This window comes from Dipodomys spectabilis, unplaced genomic scaffold (genome assembly GCF_019054845.1).
Source record: "Dipodomys spectabilis isolate Male_0828 unplaced genomic scaffold, ASM1905484v1 ptg000552l, whole genome shotgun sequence".
Taxonomy (NCBI): Eukaryota; Metazoa; Chordata; class Mammalia; order Rodentia; family Heteromyidae; genus Dipodomys; species Dipodomys spectabilis.
In genome coordinates this window covers 139,973-156,942 of record NW_024871229.1, presented here as the reverse complement: position 1 = coordinate 156,942, position 16,970 = coordinate 139,973, and the positions used below count along the sequence as shown (strand labels likewise).

The 16,970-nt window shown below is 50.8% G+C and overlaps 1 protein-coding gene across 2 annotated transcripts in view; it reads right to left on the bottom strand.

The window, feature by feature from the left end:
* The window catches only part of Iqgap1 (IQ motif containing GTPase activating protein 1), a 73,320-nt gene extending 58,780 nt beyond the window's left edge, over positions 1-14,540 (bottom strand). For both annotated transcript variants that reach the window (XM_042670420.1, XM_042670421.1), the window contains exons 1-2: positions 14,367-14,540; positions 12,519-12,618 (exon numbers count right to left, since the gene is read on the bottom strand). In XM_042670420.1, coding sequence (XP_042526354.1) covers positions 12,519-12,618; positions 14,367-14,421 — 155 coding nt within the window. In that variant the 5' untranslated portion in view covers positions 14,422-14,540. The remainder of the gene's footprint in view (positions 1-12,518; positions 12,619-14,366) is intronic.
* Positions 14,541-16,970: the final 2,430 nt, after the last annotated feature.

The window sequence follows — 16,970 nt, the reverse complement described above, 5'->3', positions numbered from 1 at the left end:
GTGGCTCAGTGGTAGAGTGCTTGCCTTGCATGCCTGAGGCCCTGGGTTCAATTCCTCAGCATCACATAAGCAAAAAGAAAAAAGCCGGAAGTGGAGCTGTGGCTCAAGTGGTAGAGCGCTAGTCTTGAGCTGAAGAGCTGAGGGACAGCCCCCAGGCCCAGAGTTCAGGCCTCACAACTGGACCCCCCCCCCCAAAAAAAAAAAAAGAGTCTTACAGACTTTCCTGCCCCGGCTGGCTAAGAACCACAATCCTCAGATCTCAGCCTCCTGAGTAGCTAGGATGACAGGTGTGAGCCACCAGCACCCGGCCTCCAGGTTGGCTTTGAACCTCCATCCTCTAGGCCTCCTGAGTAGGTGGGATTGTAGATGTGAGCACCAATGCTTTGCCCCATTCTCTTAATTATTCTCCCATTCCTTCTGTTTTTTCTAGGACCACATTAAAAAACATTTTTAATATTTTGTGTTGTGGATTAGTGATTCCAAGCAACAGCCTGATATTTTTTAATGTCATGGGTAAATGCCTATCACAATAATAGTTTTCCTCCTCTCAGTCCCAAATGTCTGACCCAACAGCGGCAAAGCCCTGGGTTGGCAGCAGCCTCTCCAGTGTTTCTTCTGCTTTTCGTTATGATTTCCAGTGAGTCAACAGGAAGGTATTCTGAGTAAAGAAGAAAGAGAGGCCTCTGGACAAGCCTGTCCTCCACCCACAGGCCCCAAAATGACAGTTCTTGCCAAATGATCCAAGGCGGTTTCCAATCCAATTTGCCACTCCTGTCTGTATGAGCTCACTACTGAGCCCAGAGACACTGGTAGGAAAAAAACTGTTCCAAGCTGGATCTGAGGCAGATACCAGGTTATAAAGACGGAAAATAACTGAGAGACCTACAACTACCTACTCAGATGCAAAATGCAGGGGGGGTCCTTTGGGACTTGCCTATAATCCTAGCTACTCAGAAATCTGAGATCTGAGAATACAGGCTCCAAGCCAGTATAGGCAAATAAATCCCTGGACAGACAAACCATGGTAACTCATCTCCAATTAACCAGCAAAAAGCTGGAAGTGGGAGGTGTGGTTCAACTGGTAGAGCATTACCTATGAATGGAAACAGCCAAGCAAGAGTGCAAGGCCTGGAGTTCAAGCCCCTGGACTAGCACAACAACAACAACAACAGCAACACAACAAACATAAAGACAAGAGAGCTGGACACTGGTGGCTCATGCCTGTAACCCTAGCTACAGTAATCTGAGGATTGCAGTTCAAAACTGGCCTGGGTAAGGAAAGTAAGGAAAGTCCGTGAGACTTATCTTCAATAAACTAGCAAACCGGAAGTGGCGCTGTGGTTCAAGTGATGGAGCGCTCGCCTTGAGGTGAAGAACTCAGGGACAGTGCCCAAGCCCAGAGTTCAAGCCCCATGACACACACACCAAGTCAGGTGTGGCAGGTGTGCTCACTGCTCAGGAAACTTGAGGTATGGGACAGGGAGTACAGTTCCCTAGTAGAACATTTGCCCCACATACAAAAGGCCCTAAATTCAATCCTCCATACAACAATCCTCCACTCCTTCACAGACTGCTGGGTGGGAGATTCTGCAGTAAGAGGCAGGGAACAGCTTGGGTCCTGCAGCCTCATCTGACAGCCAGAGCCAGCACTGAGGACTCGGGGCCACTGCTCACTGACCCTGGACTTCAAGGCTGCCCCACTGTGGCCTTGGAGGCATGGGTGTTGCTTCAAATGACCCAGGGTTGGGATACCAAGTCACCCTTCCCTCCTTCACATAAGAGCAATGTTCTGTGTGAGATCCCTTGATGCCACTCTGCTTATGAACAGGAGTCTGCATGAACTGCTGTCTGTTCCTTTAGAACCAGAAGCAGGAAGTACTGCAGTAGCAAAGGCGGATGGCTGGTGACAGACAAGGGCTCTGGGGACAGGGCCAAACCTGAGAGCAGGGCCTGGTTGCTCTCTCTCAGCATGCTCTTCTGTCTGCCGAATGTGAATACGAAGTGTTTGCAGGCACCAGATGCACACGCAGCGCACACATGTGTGGGGGTCACAGTGGGGGCTCACCCCCAAGATGGAGTGGTGGCCACCGCAGGGCAGCGCAGCGCAGGGCAGGGCAGGGCAGGGCAGCGCAGGGCAGCGCAGCGCAGCGCAGCGCAGGGCAGGGCAGGGCAGCGTAGCGCAGCGCAGGGCAGGGCAGGGCAGGGCAGGGCAGGGCAGCGCAGCGCAGCGCAGCGCAGGGCAGGGCAGGGCAGGGCAGGGCAGGGCAGGGCAGGGCAGGGCAGGGCAGGGCAGGGCAGGGCAGCGCAGGGCAGGGCAGCGCAGGGCAGGGCAGGGCAGGGCAGGGCACCGCAGGGCAGCGCAGCGCAGGGCAGGGCAGGGCAGGGCAGGGCAGGGCAGGGCAGGGCAGGGCAGGGCAGGGCAGGGCAGGGCAGGGCAGGGCAGGGCAGGGCAGGGCAGCGCAGCGCAGCGCAGCGCAAACAGATTCAGCCATGGACACACTCTCAACCAGGAGCTCAGTTTTGTTTCTAGACGGATTTTTTTTTTTGGGGGGGGAGGGGGCTATCTTTCATGTCTTAAAGGGAAAATATTAAAGTTTTTAAAGTCAAGTGTCTTATTAAAGTAAAACAATTCTTCCTAAGAATTTTTTAAAACAAATCATCAACCAAACCTTTCACTTGTCTGCTTCAATCTTTTATTGAACGGCTGGGACAGGAGCTTCTGCAGTTAGAAGCCGACCCCCTCCTGCAGGTCTCTCAGGCCCTAGGCATTAGCCTGGTGCTTCACACTTTTTTTTTTTTTTTGCTTGAAGATATGCTTGCTAGGCAACAGAGTCCCAAACTAAACAAACCGCCCACAGGAACATGAATCACTTCCGCAAGGACTCACTTTGCCTACCAGAACTTGCTTACACAAATGTTTGTTAAAGGGAGCCCAGACTGGACACAGTAAAAAAAAATCTGTCAGCTTAGAAACCTTCAAAACCCATCCTGCTACCAACTAAGTATCACCACCGTGCTACCCAGTGAAGCCAAGATATCAGATGGATTACCAAGCAAAGCCAGAAAACAGAATTCCTAAAACATTCCAAGGCAAGATCTCAACTATACCGTTAAATATACTGCTACTATTTCATCATTAGGGATTTAAAAACAAGGAGACACAACTGTCACTCTGATCTCTAAGGCCAGACGAAATAGATGCCAAACTAGGTCAAAATAATGGACCAGCAAGACTTTCCCAGCCCTGGCTGGCGGTCAGTGTGCACACCAGCCATGGCCACACACCTGGGCAGGCCGGTTAGCCCCAGTCTTCTGTGATCACCTCATCCACTCAACACCACTGAACCCAACTCTCTTTTCCACTTCAAAGGGAATGCTTATGTACCAGGAACTAAACCAAACAAAAACCACTTAATCCATGAGCAAGAGCAGAGGAGAAAAGGATTTAATAGTTCTTAAGTGAAAAAATGAAATGGCAGGGCCAGGGGAAAATCAGACTATAGAAAACCAACACACACCTAAAATCATGTTATAGATGACTTACGCTCAACCACCAGTGTTAGCATTTCACATAAACAAATGAAAAGAAGAGCAGTCAGGAAAGATGCCTTGCAACTCTCACCCCAAGAAGAACAAGGAATCAGAACCAATCATTAAGGCTATAATGAATAACATCCTACAGCTAGAATAAACAAAAATGACATTACAAATCTCACAGAGTCCAGGGCTGGAGATTTAGCTTGTGGCAGAGCACTTGCCTACACACGCCCAGCACCCGGGAGACGGGTGAGGCCCAGGGTCTGATCTTCAACACCACTGAAGAAAAAGTCTCATTACTTTACCAAAAATTGCCAAATTAACACTAACCCTCATATGGAATTTGGGAAAAGGGAGTTTCAAATCACAAAGAAGTTTAAAAAAAAGGAATTTAAATTATTTGCCAATTATTAAGCTAGTTTCAGACATGGTTTCCCAGTAATAAGGAGTTTGGGCATACTCTCAAGAGAAGAAAGCCAGGCGCCAGTGGCTCACGCCTGTAATCCTAGCTATGCAGGAGACTGAGGTCTGAGGATCATGGTTCAAAGCCAGCCCAGGCAGGAAAGTATTATCTCCATGAGCCACCAGAAAACTGGGAGTGGTGTTGTGGCTCAAGTGGTAGAATACCAGCCTCGAGCTGAAGAGCTGAGAGACAGCACCCAGGCCCAGAGTTCAAGACCCACGATGGACCCCCTTCCCCCCACAAAAGCTAACAATATAAAACAATAAACTGAAGGTTTTGGAGAAACTAAACTATCTGGGATTTAAACTGATAAAACATTTAAGCTCCAACTATATACAGCATGCAAAAGGGTCCCCAGAACTGATAGAAAAAAACACCAAAAAAGTCAAATCTGTGGTTCACTTTGGTAGCACATTTACTAAATTTGAACAAAAAAGCTAAACTGTACAGTGAAAAAGCAAAAAGGATAGAAAATCAGCAAATATGACAGGTAGTTCCTGACTATAGTATGAGAGGTCAAGATTCACCATTGTGACCCCAGCAGACAGACACAGGACAGCTACACAAGACAATCATAAAACAAACGGATACACAAATACATCAGAGAATGTTCAAATGCTCCAGTCATTAAAGCCATGGAATAAACCTAAATAAGTTAGAGGTATTATATACACACTGAAAACAGTAATGAAGAAAATATGGCAGGGCTGGGAAGGTGGCTCGGTGGTAGAGTGCTTGTCTTGCATGCATGAGGCCCTGGGTTCGATTCCTCAGCACCACATAAGCAAAAAGAAAAAAGCCGGAAGTGGTGCTGTGGCTCAAGTGGTAGAGCGCTAGCCTTGAGCTGAAGAGCTGAGGGACAGCGCCCAGGTCCAGAGTTCAGGCCCCACGACTAGACCCCCCCCAAAAAAAGAAAATATGGCAGCTAATAAAAATTTTTTTCTTTTTTCTTCATGACAAAATTCTCATTGTGAGGAGGATTGTAGACACACAGTAGGCACAGCATTAAGTAAAAAGAACAAGTCTGTGACCTCTGCCCCTGCCTGGCTCCTGGCTCTTCCTCTCAGACAAAAGCCTAAGTCCCAAGTGAGAAAACGGAGGCTACCACCCTTGGAAGTGCCTAGAAAGTTCTCACCCAGAGTGCATGCACATCTTATTATATATTTTTTTGGCTGGTTGTGGGGCCTGGGCGCTGTCCCTCAGCACCCACAGCACCACTTCCAGCTTTTTCCGCTTATGTGGAGCTGAGGAATCGGACCCAGGGCCTCATGCATACAAGGCTAGCACTCTACCACTGAGCCACCTTCCCAGCCCATGTATCTTATTACCGTCATATTTAAGCTCTTTCTGTCCAAGGACCAGGAAAAAAAAAAGCCATATGTGCCTTCTGCACATCACCGGGCCAGCACTCACCCTCACACTGTCCCCCGACAGGAAGTACATTGGACAAATGTGGGCCCACTCTCTGAGGTCAGACAGCCTGCAGAGCCAGAATCAGAACACATACCTGCCACCTGCCAGACCAGACCCACTGTCTCCAGCTCTTCACCTCACTGGAATAGCTCTACATTCAAGGTTTTCAAGAACACTGATTTAGATTTTTTTTTTGTGGGGGTGGGGGGGGAGTAGGGGAGTGTCAGTCATGGGGCTTGAACTCTGGGCCTGGGCACTGTCCCTCAGCTCTTCAGCTCAAGGCAGGTGCTCTACCACTTGAGCCACAGCGCCACTTCTGGTTTTCTGGTGGTTTATTGGAGATAAGAATCTCATGGACTTTCCTGCCTTGGCTGGCTTTGAACCTTGATCCTCAGATTTCAGCCTCCTGAGTAGCTAGGATGACAGGTGTGAGCCACCGGTTCCTGGCTGATTTAGATTTTTTTATTTGTTTTACCTAATTGTAAGTATCATGAAAGTACCATCATATGACTTTTCATATGGTAGCTATTTAACAAGTTGTCTCCTTATACCAGACTGCTCTGCAGCTGGTCTGTGCATTGGTGAGAGCCATGCTCCCGGCATGCTGGGGCCTTGCATTACTAAGTAGGTAGTCCATCCTGACTCCACATCTATTTTAAATTTTACAGTGTTTCAGCTGTAAAGTAAGCTCTAAGTGAAAGCTACATGGCTATATTAGGAATGAATACTACATATGTAACATTGTTACTAAGGAAAAAAACCACTTAAGTTTCAAGCACTTCCACAAATACACTTTGGAATTTGCAGGGCATTTCTTACAATGGAGTCTGTCAGTGCCAGTAATACTAAATTACGTTTCAGAAGAGACAATGGGTATCTCTATCTATGTCACCATCTTAAGAACAAAGATCAAGTCCCACCTGGACCCCCGACTGCGAACGCACCCACGCCTTCAGCCCAGCTCCAAGGGCCATGAGGCGGCTGGGCGCAGCGGCCAGTCCCTAACTCCCACTGGGCTCCTGAAGTGACCAGTTTTCTCAGCTGGTAAAGGAGGGTTTGGGACCGGCACAGCACTGGTGGCTCACACCTGCAATCCTAGCTACCCAGGAGGCTGAGATTTGAGGATCACAGTTCAAAGCCAGCCTGAGCAGATAAATCCTCAATACTCTTTTTTTTTTTTTTTTGCCAGTCCTGAGGCTTGAACTCAGGCCTTAGGCACTCTCCCTGAGCTTCTTTTGCTTAAGACTAGCACTCTACCACTTGAGCCACAGCACCACTTCCAGCTTTTTCTGTGTATGTGGTACTGAGGAATCCAACCCAGGGTTTCATGCATGGTAGGCAAGCACTCTACCACATTCCCAGCCCTCCTCAAGACTCATTTGCAGTTAAACGCCAAAAGCCATAATTGCAGCTGTGGCTCAAGAGGTAGAGTACCAGACTTAAGTGAAAAAAGTTAAGAGGCAGCACTTGGGCTTTGAGATCAAGACTTAGAATAAAAGGATCTCCCTAATCTTCACCTTTTGTTTTCTAAAATAGGGTCTTCACTATGTCACCCAAGATGGCCTCACACTTGCAATCCTCCTACCCTAGTCTACCGAGTGGTAGAAATGCTGCTAGAATTAAAGGCTTGTGCCACCATGCCCAGCTTTGTCCCCATACCGCTAAGCGATGCCCCCGCCCCGCCCCCGCCCTCTGGAAATCGTAGAAGCTGGCGGCTAGGCTGGCTACCTGGCCTGACTCTTTTTGCCTCTTAAACGTCTTAACGTCTGTTTTATGAATTACTGTGCATTAACCTAGAAATATTAGATGTTCCTGGAATTCTACCACCACTTAGGAGAGATCTGAAGAAACCAACCCAGAAAATGTCCTACGCCAACAATGAAGACATACACATAAAAGAGAATTTGTTCTCCAGACTGACTGTTTTCAAGATACTTCAATCCCTCTAAACTACAGAAGGTAAGGTGCTTCTGTTTAGAGCTAAGTTCTTGTTAACACCATGTATTTTCTGAGTCTCCAGCAGTCAGACTCTACCTCTCCTTTTACAAGAGAAGCCCAAGTCTACACCCCTCCGACTGGGGCCTGGGCACCTGTCAGGGAGAAGCTGGCACATTTGAAAGGATGTGTGACAAAGTCTCTGAAAAAAGAAACACCACCCAGACCTCCTCAGGGAGGGCTTGGAATTAATCTTCATCCTGTGGCCTTCGTCCCAAAGGAATCTCCCTCCATCCCCTCAGGCCACTTCCCTTTCTCCCCTCCTAAGTCTCCTTTCTGCCCTGCCAGCTAAGTCCTGGCCCTGGCTCCTTTCCCTGCCCCCTTCTCCACCTCACTGCCTGCTCCTGTACCTGAGCACCAGCATTCCATTCCTCCCTTCCCTCTATTCTCCTACCCAACTGCTCCTTCGAGAGAACAAACACAAGACCCCGTCAGAACAGGCCAAAAAGACAAGTGAACTTTCCTTTGCACCCGGCCTCCTCTGAAGGCCTTGTTCCGCTGTGCAGCCTTGGCAAAAAGACTGGAATCCTTAAATAATGAAGTATTTAAAGAACAGCAGCCTCGTTTCTACACAGAAGCGACTTTTCAGCCACACAGCAGAGTTCTGTATTTCCTATTTCCCAACACTCCAGAGCACACTTGTAATGACTACCCTAAGTTTTCCCACTCAACTTTTTTGGGAACTTCAAACCATACCCACAATACTCCTATGTCTACCTCTACACACTCTCTCTCTCTCTCTCTCTCTCTCTCTCTCTCACACACACACACACACACACACTCCCTTCCCTTTCCCAAGAGTGAGCTGGTTTAAGGTACAGGGGAAATAGAGCGCCCCAGGATACACAATGGGGCTACTGTGCTGAAAGGCGGGGCTCCGGTGGGAGGGGGAGGAGTAAGGATATAAATAGAACACAGGGGGGACCTTCCCCCCCTCTACCTCACTGATCTTCGTTCCTGGCCTCAGGGCCACTAGAAACTCCACACCTTGGGGCTCTTTCAACCTGAGAGGACACAGGACGGGGCAAACGGCCTGGTGCTCTGGGGGAAAGAAGACTCCGAGGGCACCAGCCAGGCAGCTCAGCTCCCCAGGCGGGAGAGGAAACCCTGGCTATGCTGGGGAGCAGCCCACCAGGTTAGGGATGGAAGCAGCACATTAGAAGGTGGGTAGGGACCCCAGTCCTCTTTTCTCACCAAAAGATTCTTACTTCTTTCTGGTTGGAAAATCTAAAACAGGTCCTTCCTGTTTGATTTTCTAATCTAAGCTTTAAGGAAAACAATGGCAACAAAACCCACTGCACATCAGACTTCATACAATTCACTCCATAAAAGAACCAGGCAGCCGGGCGCTGGTGGCTCACGCCTGTAATCCTAGCTACTCAGGAGGCTGAGATCTGAGGATCACGGTTCAAAGCCAGCCCGGGCAGGAGAGACCGTGAGACTCCTATCTCCAATAAACCACCAGAAAACCGGAAGTGGCGCTGTAGCTCAAATGGTAGAGCGCTCGCCTTGAGCTGAAGAGCTGAGGGACAGCGCCCAGGCCCGGAGTTCAAGCCCCACGGCCGACAAAAAAAAAAAAAAAAGAACCAGGCAAAGCTCCACAGCCAGGGCAATAGGAAGGAGACTAGCAGGAGTCATGGCCTCTGGGCTGGGGCGGGGGGGGGGGGGCGCCGCTACTTCCCTACTCTGGAAGGGACACTTGTCAAAAAGAACATGCTCTGGAGTAGATGCAAATGAAATGCTGTTAGCAACTCTCAGGAAGAACGGGAAGGGAAGCATTAATGCATTCTAGGAAGCTATTCCATCTGAATATGTTTTAAATTCTACCAGTACCAATACAGGCTCCTAGGAACACATAATACCAGCGACCAGGGAGGCTGAGATTGGGAGGGTGCAGGGTTCAGCGCACCCAGGCAGAAAAAGTTGATTAGAGAATCCATCTCGGCTGTCATCCCAGCTACAGTGAAATGTGGGATGGCACCAGCAGGAGGATGACAGTCCAGGGCAGCCCCGGCATAAGCTAGATCCTATCTCAAAAAGTAACCAATACAAGCCGGGCGCCAGTGGCTCAGGCCTGTAATCCTAGTTACTTAGGAGGCTGAGAGCTGAGGATTGTGATTCAAATCCAGACCGGGTAGGAAAGTCCGTGAGACTCTTATCTCCAATAAACCACTAGAAAACCAAAAGTGGCGTTGTGGCTCAAGCAGTAGAGCACTCACCTTGAGCTGAAGAGTTCAGGGACAGAGCCCAAGCCCAGAGTTCAAGCCCCACAACCAACCAAAAACAAAAAAAAAGTAACCAATACATAGTCATTTGAAGTAATGGAAATCCTCTGTATCATAACTATGGTTGTTAAATGTTTGCTAATTTTACTGAAAATAAACTTACAATGTGGACATTAAAAAATAATAACAACACTGGTCAAGGCAATGTGGTATAGTCCTTAAAAAGAAAAAAAGGGCTGGGAATGTGGCTTAGTGGTAGAGTGCTTGCTTAGCATGCATGAAGCCCTGGGTTCAATTCCTCAGTACCACATAAACAGAAAAAGCTGGAAGTGGTGCTGTGGCATAAGTGGCAGAACGTTAGCCATGAGCGAAAGAAGCTCAGAGAGAATGCGAGTTTAAGCCCCAAATCCCTTGGAAATGGCACTGTGGGATTCTGGATGAAGGGGGAGCCTCTACCTAGCAAGCCTGAGGCAGAACCCCAAGTTAAAATGTGTAAGACAAAGTAATAAGAAACTTTACTAACAGACAGCCTAAGGATGGGACTAGCAAGCTTGAAGTAATACCCTGTGCTAAATTCCTGTAAAATAAAGAGATGAATAAATATATAAACTATAAAGAAAATTGCTCTGGGGTTGTGGGAGGATATGAAAAGCAAGCCTGAGCTGACAAGTCATGTCAAACCTTAGTACCAAATATAAATAAATAAAACAGCCAACACAAATAGAGCTGGCAGTGTGGCTGAAGTGCTGAGACCCGAGGAGGTACAAAGCCCTAAGTTCAAACCATAGTATCACCTAAGACAGACAAACAAATGAGCAGTGATAGAAGAGGCCAGGACCTGACAAACAAACAAACAAATGGGCAGTGATAGGAAAGCCAGGATCTGACAAACAAACAAATGAGCAGTGATAGGAAAGCCAGGTCTGAGGTTCTTTTTTCTAATCCTCAGGTCTCCTGGACAATCCCTGCTGCTCCACAGAGCATGAGATGGTCTCTCAGACCATCTGCATCTTGCAAATTCTTCCAAGAGCGGAAGTTCCGAAGTGGCAGAGGACTTAGCATTTCTGTCCCCATACAAACTCCGAGTGAGAAATATCCCATGTTCTAACAACATACATTCATTTCTTGCTATCTAAAAATTGTACTTAGCGGGGTCTCAGGACATAGCTCAGTGGAAGAGCACCTGCTTGATATGCTCAAGGCTCTGTGTGCAATCCCCAGCACCAGTAAAACGACCATAACAAACTGTCAGGTAAATGTTACTGTCACTGATCCTCATCTAAATCACAACAGTTCCAGTACCTGATTTCTAAAACGGCTTCTGCTCAGAGAGGCAGCCTAGATGCCACAGCCCAGACCACAGGAGTGCCCCCTGGAAGGGAAGAAGATGGAACCAGGGAAGGGGCACAAAGGGAATTCCAACTGGAGCTGTCATTTTATTTAGAGGCAAAAGGGAAGACCTGAAGGATTAGCAGGTGTTAGTTCTGAGGGGGATGAATGGTAATGTACCTCAGTGACAGAACACTGCTAGCATGTGCTAGGCTTTGGGTTCAATCCCCAGCATCACCACAAAAAAAAAAAAAAGTTGGGATATAAGAATGTTGCGTTAGCCGGGCACTGGCGGCTCACGCCTGTAATCCTAGCTACTCAGGAGGCTGAGATCTGAGGACTGAGGTCCAAAGCCAGCCCAGGCAGGAAAGCCCATAAGACTCTTATCGCCAATTAACCACCAGAAGACCGGAAGTAGCGCAGTGGCTCAAGTGGTAGAAAGCTCACCTTGAGCCAAAGGGCTGAGGGACAGCGCCCAGGCCCAGAGTTTGAACCCCACAACCGACAACAACAAAAAAGAATGTTGTGTTGTTTCCTGGATGTTCTTATAGCATTTTAAGACTTTTCAGAATTAAAAAAAAAAAAAAACATTCTTGTTTATTAGCCCCATTTAAAATGTCCCTGATTTTCAATGAACTTTTGATGACAACACCTTTTCATTATCCCTCACTAGCCCCACTCTCCAAAGCTCACCTCCAGAGAACCTGATCTGTAATTACACCTATCTGCTCTGGGAACGTGCCAAAGAATATATGCACTGGAACAAAAGGAATTACTGATGGCAAACTGACACCCTAAAATTAAAGACCACGAGGTCCTGAGATACCCAACAAAAACAGCAGCATGCATTTACTTCACAAGATGGGTGCTGCCCTTGGTTAGGCGTCTCTGAGTGTTGTGGGATGGACAGTGTCCAGTAGCCACAGCAGTACCCTCACGAACTTCCCAGACCCAGACCACTCCACACGTCCCAGGGGAGGGGACACAATTCACACAGAACTCAAACCCAATGACAGATCAGGAGAATATTAAGATCAAGAACTTAAAACCTGGGGCTGGGAAGGTGGCTCAGTGGTAGAGCGCTTGCCTTGCATGCCTGAGGCCCTGGATTCGATTCCTCAGCACCACATAAGCATAAAAAAAAAAAAAAGAAAAGAAAAAAGCCGGAAGTGGCACTGTGGCTCAAGTGGTAGGGCGCTAGCCTTGAGCTGAAGAGCTGAGGGACAGCGCCCAGGCCCAGAGTTCAGGCCCCAGGACCAGACTCCCCCCCAAAAAAAGAAAGAAAAAGAACTTAAAACCCTAAAAATGCTATTTCTAACAGACAGCTGGCAGTACCCAAAATATGTACCAGAGCGTGAAATGGAACAGCACAAAAGTGGAAATGATTCAGTATACTGTGTCTCGTGACAAAGGGGAAACTTGCTCCCAAGAATAGACACTTTACCTATACTGACAGCACAGCCTCCCAGGCTCACCTGCAACAGTCCCAGGGCAATCTTTACCAGTGTTTTCACAGCAGTCCCTCCCAATCTTCCCTCCAGACAGCCCATCTTTACCTCTTTGCTTCTTCCAAATGACAAAGGTACTCATAAGCCACATTCTGTCGCCTCCTCTCATCCATCTCCTCTGCAGTGAGTCTCTCATTATCCAGGACAGCTGGAACATGAAAGATTGTAAGACCAGGGTTGAAGCCCAGTGCCAGTAGCTCACAACTATAACCCCAACTACTCTGGATGCTGAGATCTGAGGATCTTAGTTGAAAACAGCTGAGATAGGTAAGTCTTTCTTGCCAAAACAACCAGAAATGGAGTTGTGGCTTAAGTAAAGCGACAGAGTGCTATCCTTGAGCAGAAGCAGCTCAGGGACAGCACCCAGGCCATGAGTTCAAGTCCTAGGAATGATGGGGGGGGGGGGACCAGAATCTGTAACCTTCCTCATGGACAAAAGAATACCACAGCCATCAGATTCCACCCATCAAATCACCCAGAAAGTCAGGGCACTAGCGGATGTGTGGATAGCTAGAGACAATGATTTTTGTAAAGCAAAAACTATGGGGTTTCAACTATACTCAGCTTGTTCTTCATAAAAATGTATGGTAATAGGAATGTGTACAAAATTTTTTGCACAAAATTTTGTACCTTCAACATATACTATCTCAAGAGTTTGCCCTAAATGTGTCACTGTCAGAATCTTTGTAAATACAGATCAGATCAATCCTCCTTCTTTATTAATAACCAAAGCCAGCAGCTGCTGAAAGATAACTGGTAGTAACTGCACTAAGCAGTACTGTGCATTCTCTTACTAAAGCCCACAACAATGTAGTGATTAGCACTTTTATTTTACGGATGAGGAAATTGAAGCTTAGCCCTATGGCTATAACAGGAGGGACCTGGATTCACGAGGTAGTGTGAAGCCTGTGGGCTTAACCTAAAAGCAATGGAGTTCAGTCACCCAAGGTGTGGAATAAAATCCCTAACTCCATTTGAAAGCGCTCCAGGTTTCCCAGTCTGGCCTCGCCTTCTTTAGGAAATACTTCTTAACCTCTTTCCTGGTCCTTCCCGCTCTCCCTCGCACCCGCTCCCCCGCCCCCACACCCCAAACCACAACAGCACCCCTGGACATTAGCATCCCAGTTCCCCGTCCTCCTTCCCGAGTCCTGACGGCCTGGGCTCCAGGGACGGCGGAGCTCGGTGCCCGCGTCCCCGCGCCCGCGTCCCCGCGCCCGCCGGCCTCGCCCACCCACCCGCTCCGCCATCGCGCCCGAAGCTGTACACCTGTCGCTCCTCGGATGGGAAATGCCTGGAAGGTCGAGCTTCGTCCTTCTCATCCCTCATTTCTTAAACCTCGCAACCGCCGCTGACCAGCGGACCTGTCCTTCAGAACAAATTATTCTAGAAGGACACAAAGGGCCGACTCCCCGGGCCTCTGGGGGGTCCCGCGTGCGCGGGGGTCCCACGGGTGGCCCGGACACCGAGGAAGTCGGGGCTCTGCGGTGTCTTTGCTTTTTTTCCTCCTGACATCCTGGCGGAGAGCCGCCGCCGGGGAGGCGCGAGGGCCGGGCTGGCCGCCGGCCCGCGCCCGGCGGGCTGCGGGCTGCGGGCTCCGGCCCGGGCCCCGGGACACGCCCTGCGCCGCGCGGCCACCTCCCCGCGCCGAGCCCTCAATCTCGGCCCGCCGGGCGGCGGAGGCGCTGGGTGGGGCCCCGGCCTCGGCGCACCGGGCGAGGCCGGGGGAAGGCCGGGAGGCCTCCGGGTCCCACCCGCCACCTCGCGGCTCGAGGGGCGCGGGCGCGGCGCCCCACACCGCCGCCCCGCCCGCCCGGCGCTTCCGGGTCCGCGCGGGCCCGCAGCCGCCGGGCCCCGGCCGCGCCTCGGAGCCCCAGCCCCGCCGAGCCCCGCACTCACAGCCATAGTGCGGCCGGGCCACGCCCAGCCCGTCAACCTCCTCCGCGGTGGACATGGCGGCAGAGCCCCGGTCTCTGGCGAGGAAGCGGCGAGGGCCTGAAGACGCGGGCGACGGCGGCGGAGGCTCCTGCTGAGTGCGCGGGCTGTCGGGGTCCCCGAGGCCCCGCCCACCGTCACCGCCACCAGCCCCACCCTAGCGGCCCCGCCCTGCGGCCCCGCCCTGGCGGGAGTGCGGAAAGGGCGGGGCCGACGACCATGGCCACGCCCCATTCGACCCCTCCCAGCCGCGTTGCACAAGCAGAGGGGGTGGGCCCAGATATGCAGGCTCCGCCCCCATTCTGTCCCGCCCTGGAAGCCCCGCCCAGCCTCGAAGCCCCGAGCGCCGATGGGCTGGGGCCCCGGTTGCAGGCCCCGCCCCCCTCTTCCAGCCCCGCCCTTCAGCCCCTGTTCCGGACAGGCGGAAGGAAGGAGGCGGAGCCGGCTCACCTTCGGGCGCCCGGGCTCTCGGACGCGCTGCCGGAAAGGCCGGTTCCGAGAGCCGTCCCGCGCTCCCGGGCCGCCGCCCCGTCTGCAGTGCCAGCGCCCAGGCTGGCCGTGTGGCAGGCGTGACATCAGAGCCGCAGGCCCTTCAGGTGGGCCCGGTGTTCTCCCCGGACGGCCGACCCGGCAGGAAGTGAGACTCCATCCCCCAGAGCACCGGCCCTGAGCCGGGCGGAGGCCCGCCGGGGACCGCGAGCCTGCGCCGCACTCCCCGGGCCCTCCCGGCAGCGCCTGTGGTCCCTGCCGCCTCGGCCCTCGCGTGGAACACCTTGGGTACCGGAATGCTAGAAGGGCCGGCTCGGTGGGGGAGCGCGCCCAGCACGCGGGAGGCCCTGGGTTCGGTTCCTCAGCACCACATACACTGTGGCTCAAGTGGTAGAGCTCTAGCCTTGAGGAACAGAGCCTAGACCCTGGGTTCAAGCCCCAGGACCGGCAACAAATAAACTCTATAGTACTAGGAACAGGTCCCCGTATCCTGAGTATATGAAGACCTCAGTTCAAACCCCAGCACCACCAAAGAGCAAGTAATGCACCAAATAGCTTAAGTAGCACCGACTCCATGAAGCCTTCCTTGATGGAGGCAGCAGAGCCCTTCTCTGGACCCCTCACACTTTCTTGTACTGAAACTCTAGACTTGTCACATTCATGCCGTACTGTACCCCCAGCACGCAACAGAGGACCTAGAAGTGCCCGGTGTAGCATGGACTGAACCAAGTGAATAAACTGAAGAGATGTAACATGGAGTTGGCATATATTCCTGTTTCTCTGACCTAAGAGCAAGGACAGACTGTGCCTGGGTAACCTCCAGGACGAGATGCTGAAGTTTTATGGCTCAGGTTTCCACCACCTGAGCAGAAATGATAGATTGCAGGGCAAAGCTCTGCTCAGTAGTGAAAGCAAGATGCTGGCCGGGGAATCTCTGGACTGCCACTCAACAATCTGATAGGCAACTGAAATCGGTGGGGTGGCCGTGCCAGGTGGCCGCACCGAGACAGGCCAGCCGCTTCCAGACTGGGCCTCATTGTAGACCAAGAGTCAGAATCTGGGGCAGGAGGCAGGTTATCCCAGGAGAGGAGGCAGGAAAGCCAGGCCGGTGCCAGACACCTGGGAGGGGCTTGAATCGGACACTGAGGGAGACTCTACTGTCTTCTGAGAGGTTTTATCAGCAGGGGAGGAGTACACTGAAATGCGAGGAGCACTCACTTCCCACCCACCGTCAGGGGAAAAATCAGTTCCCGCCCTCTGCACACATGTACTGCAACTGCAACCCCAGAGGAGAAAGAAGTGGGAGCCAAGATGTCTCAGGGGACTCCAGAGGACACAACGGAGTTCATTTGCTTGATGGAGGGGGACCTGGAAATGTCTATGGACAGGGAGTCCACCAAACTCCATCTTTGAAATACCCAGCAAAAAGCAAGGCTGGTGGTATGGCTAAAGTGGTGGAGTGACAGTGTGCCAGTGGAAGGAAAGAAGGAAGGAAGGGAGGGAGAGAAGGAGGAAGGGAGGGAGGGAAAAAGGAGGAAAGAGAAGGAAAGAAAGGATGGAAAGGAGGGGGGAGGGAAGAGAGAGGGAGGAGGGATAGAGAGAGAGACACAGAGAGAAAGAGAGAGAAAACACCAGGTGCAGTAGCTCATGATTATAATCCTAGCCTCTTAGGAGGTAGAGATCACCTCCTATGGATTGTGGTTTGAAGCCAGCCTGCTCAAAAAGTTAGTAAGGCATGGTAATTGGTCAGAGGGGAAAATGTAGGATCCCATCAGAAGAATAACTAAAGCTAAAAGGATTGGAGTCCTGGCACAAATGGAAGAGTACCCAGCATACACAAGGCCCTGATTTCAAGCTCCACTACTACCAAAAAAAAAAAAAAAAAAGTAAGAAAATCTGTGTACTCAGAACACAACATAGAAATTTGGCATCCAACTCTCCTGTTGCAGCCAACCGTCACCCTTTAATTTCTCATTACATCACTGCAGTTCGTATGTCCTTGTCACTTATGCCGTTCTCTTTGGCCTGGTTTTACTTCTATTGTATTTTTATTCCTAGTATATGCAATTTTCTATGTCT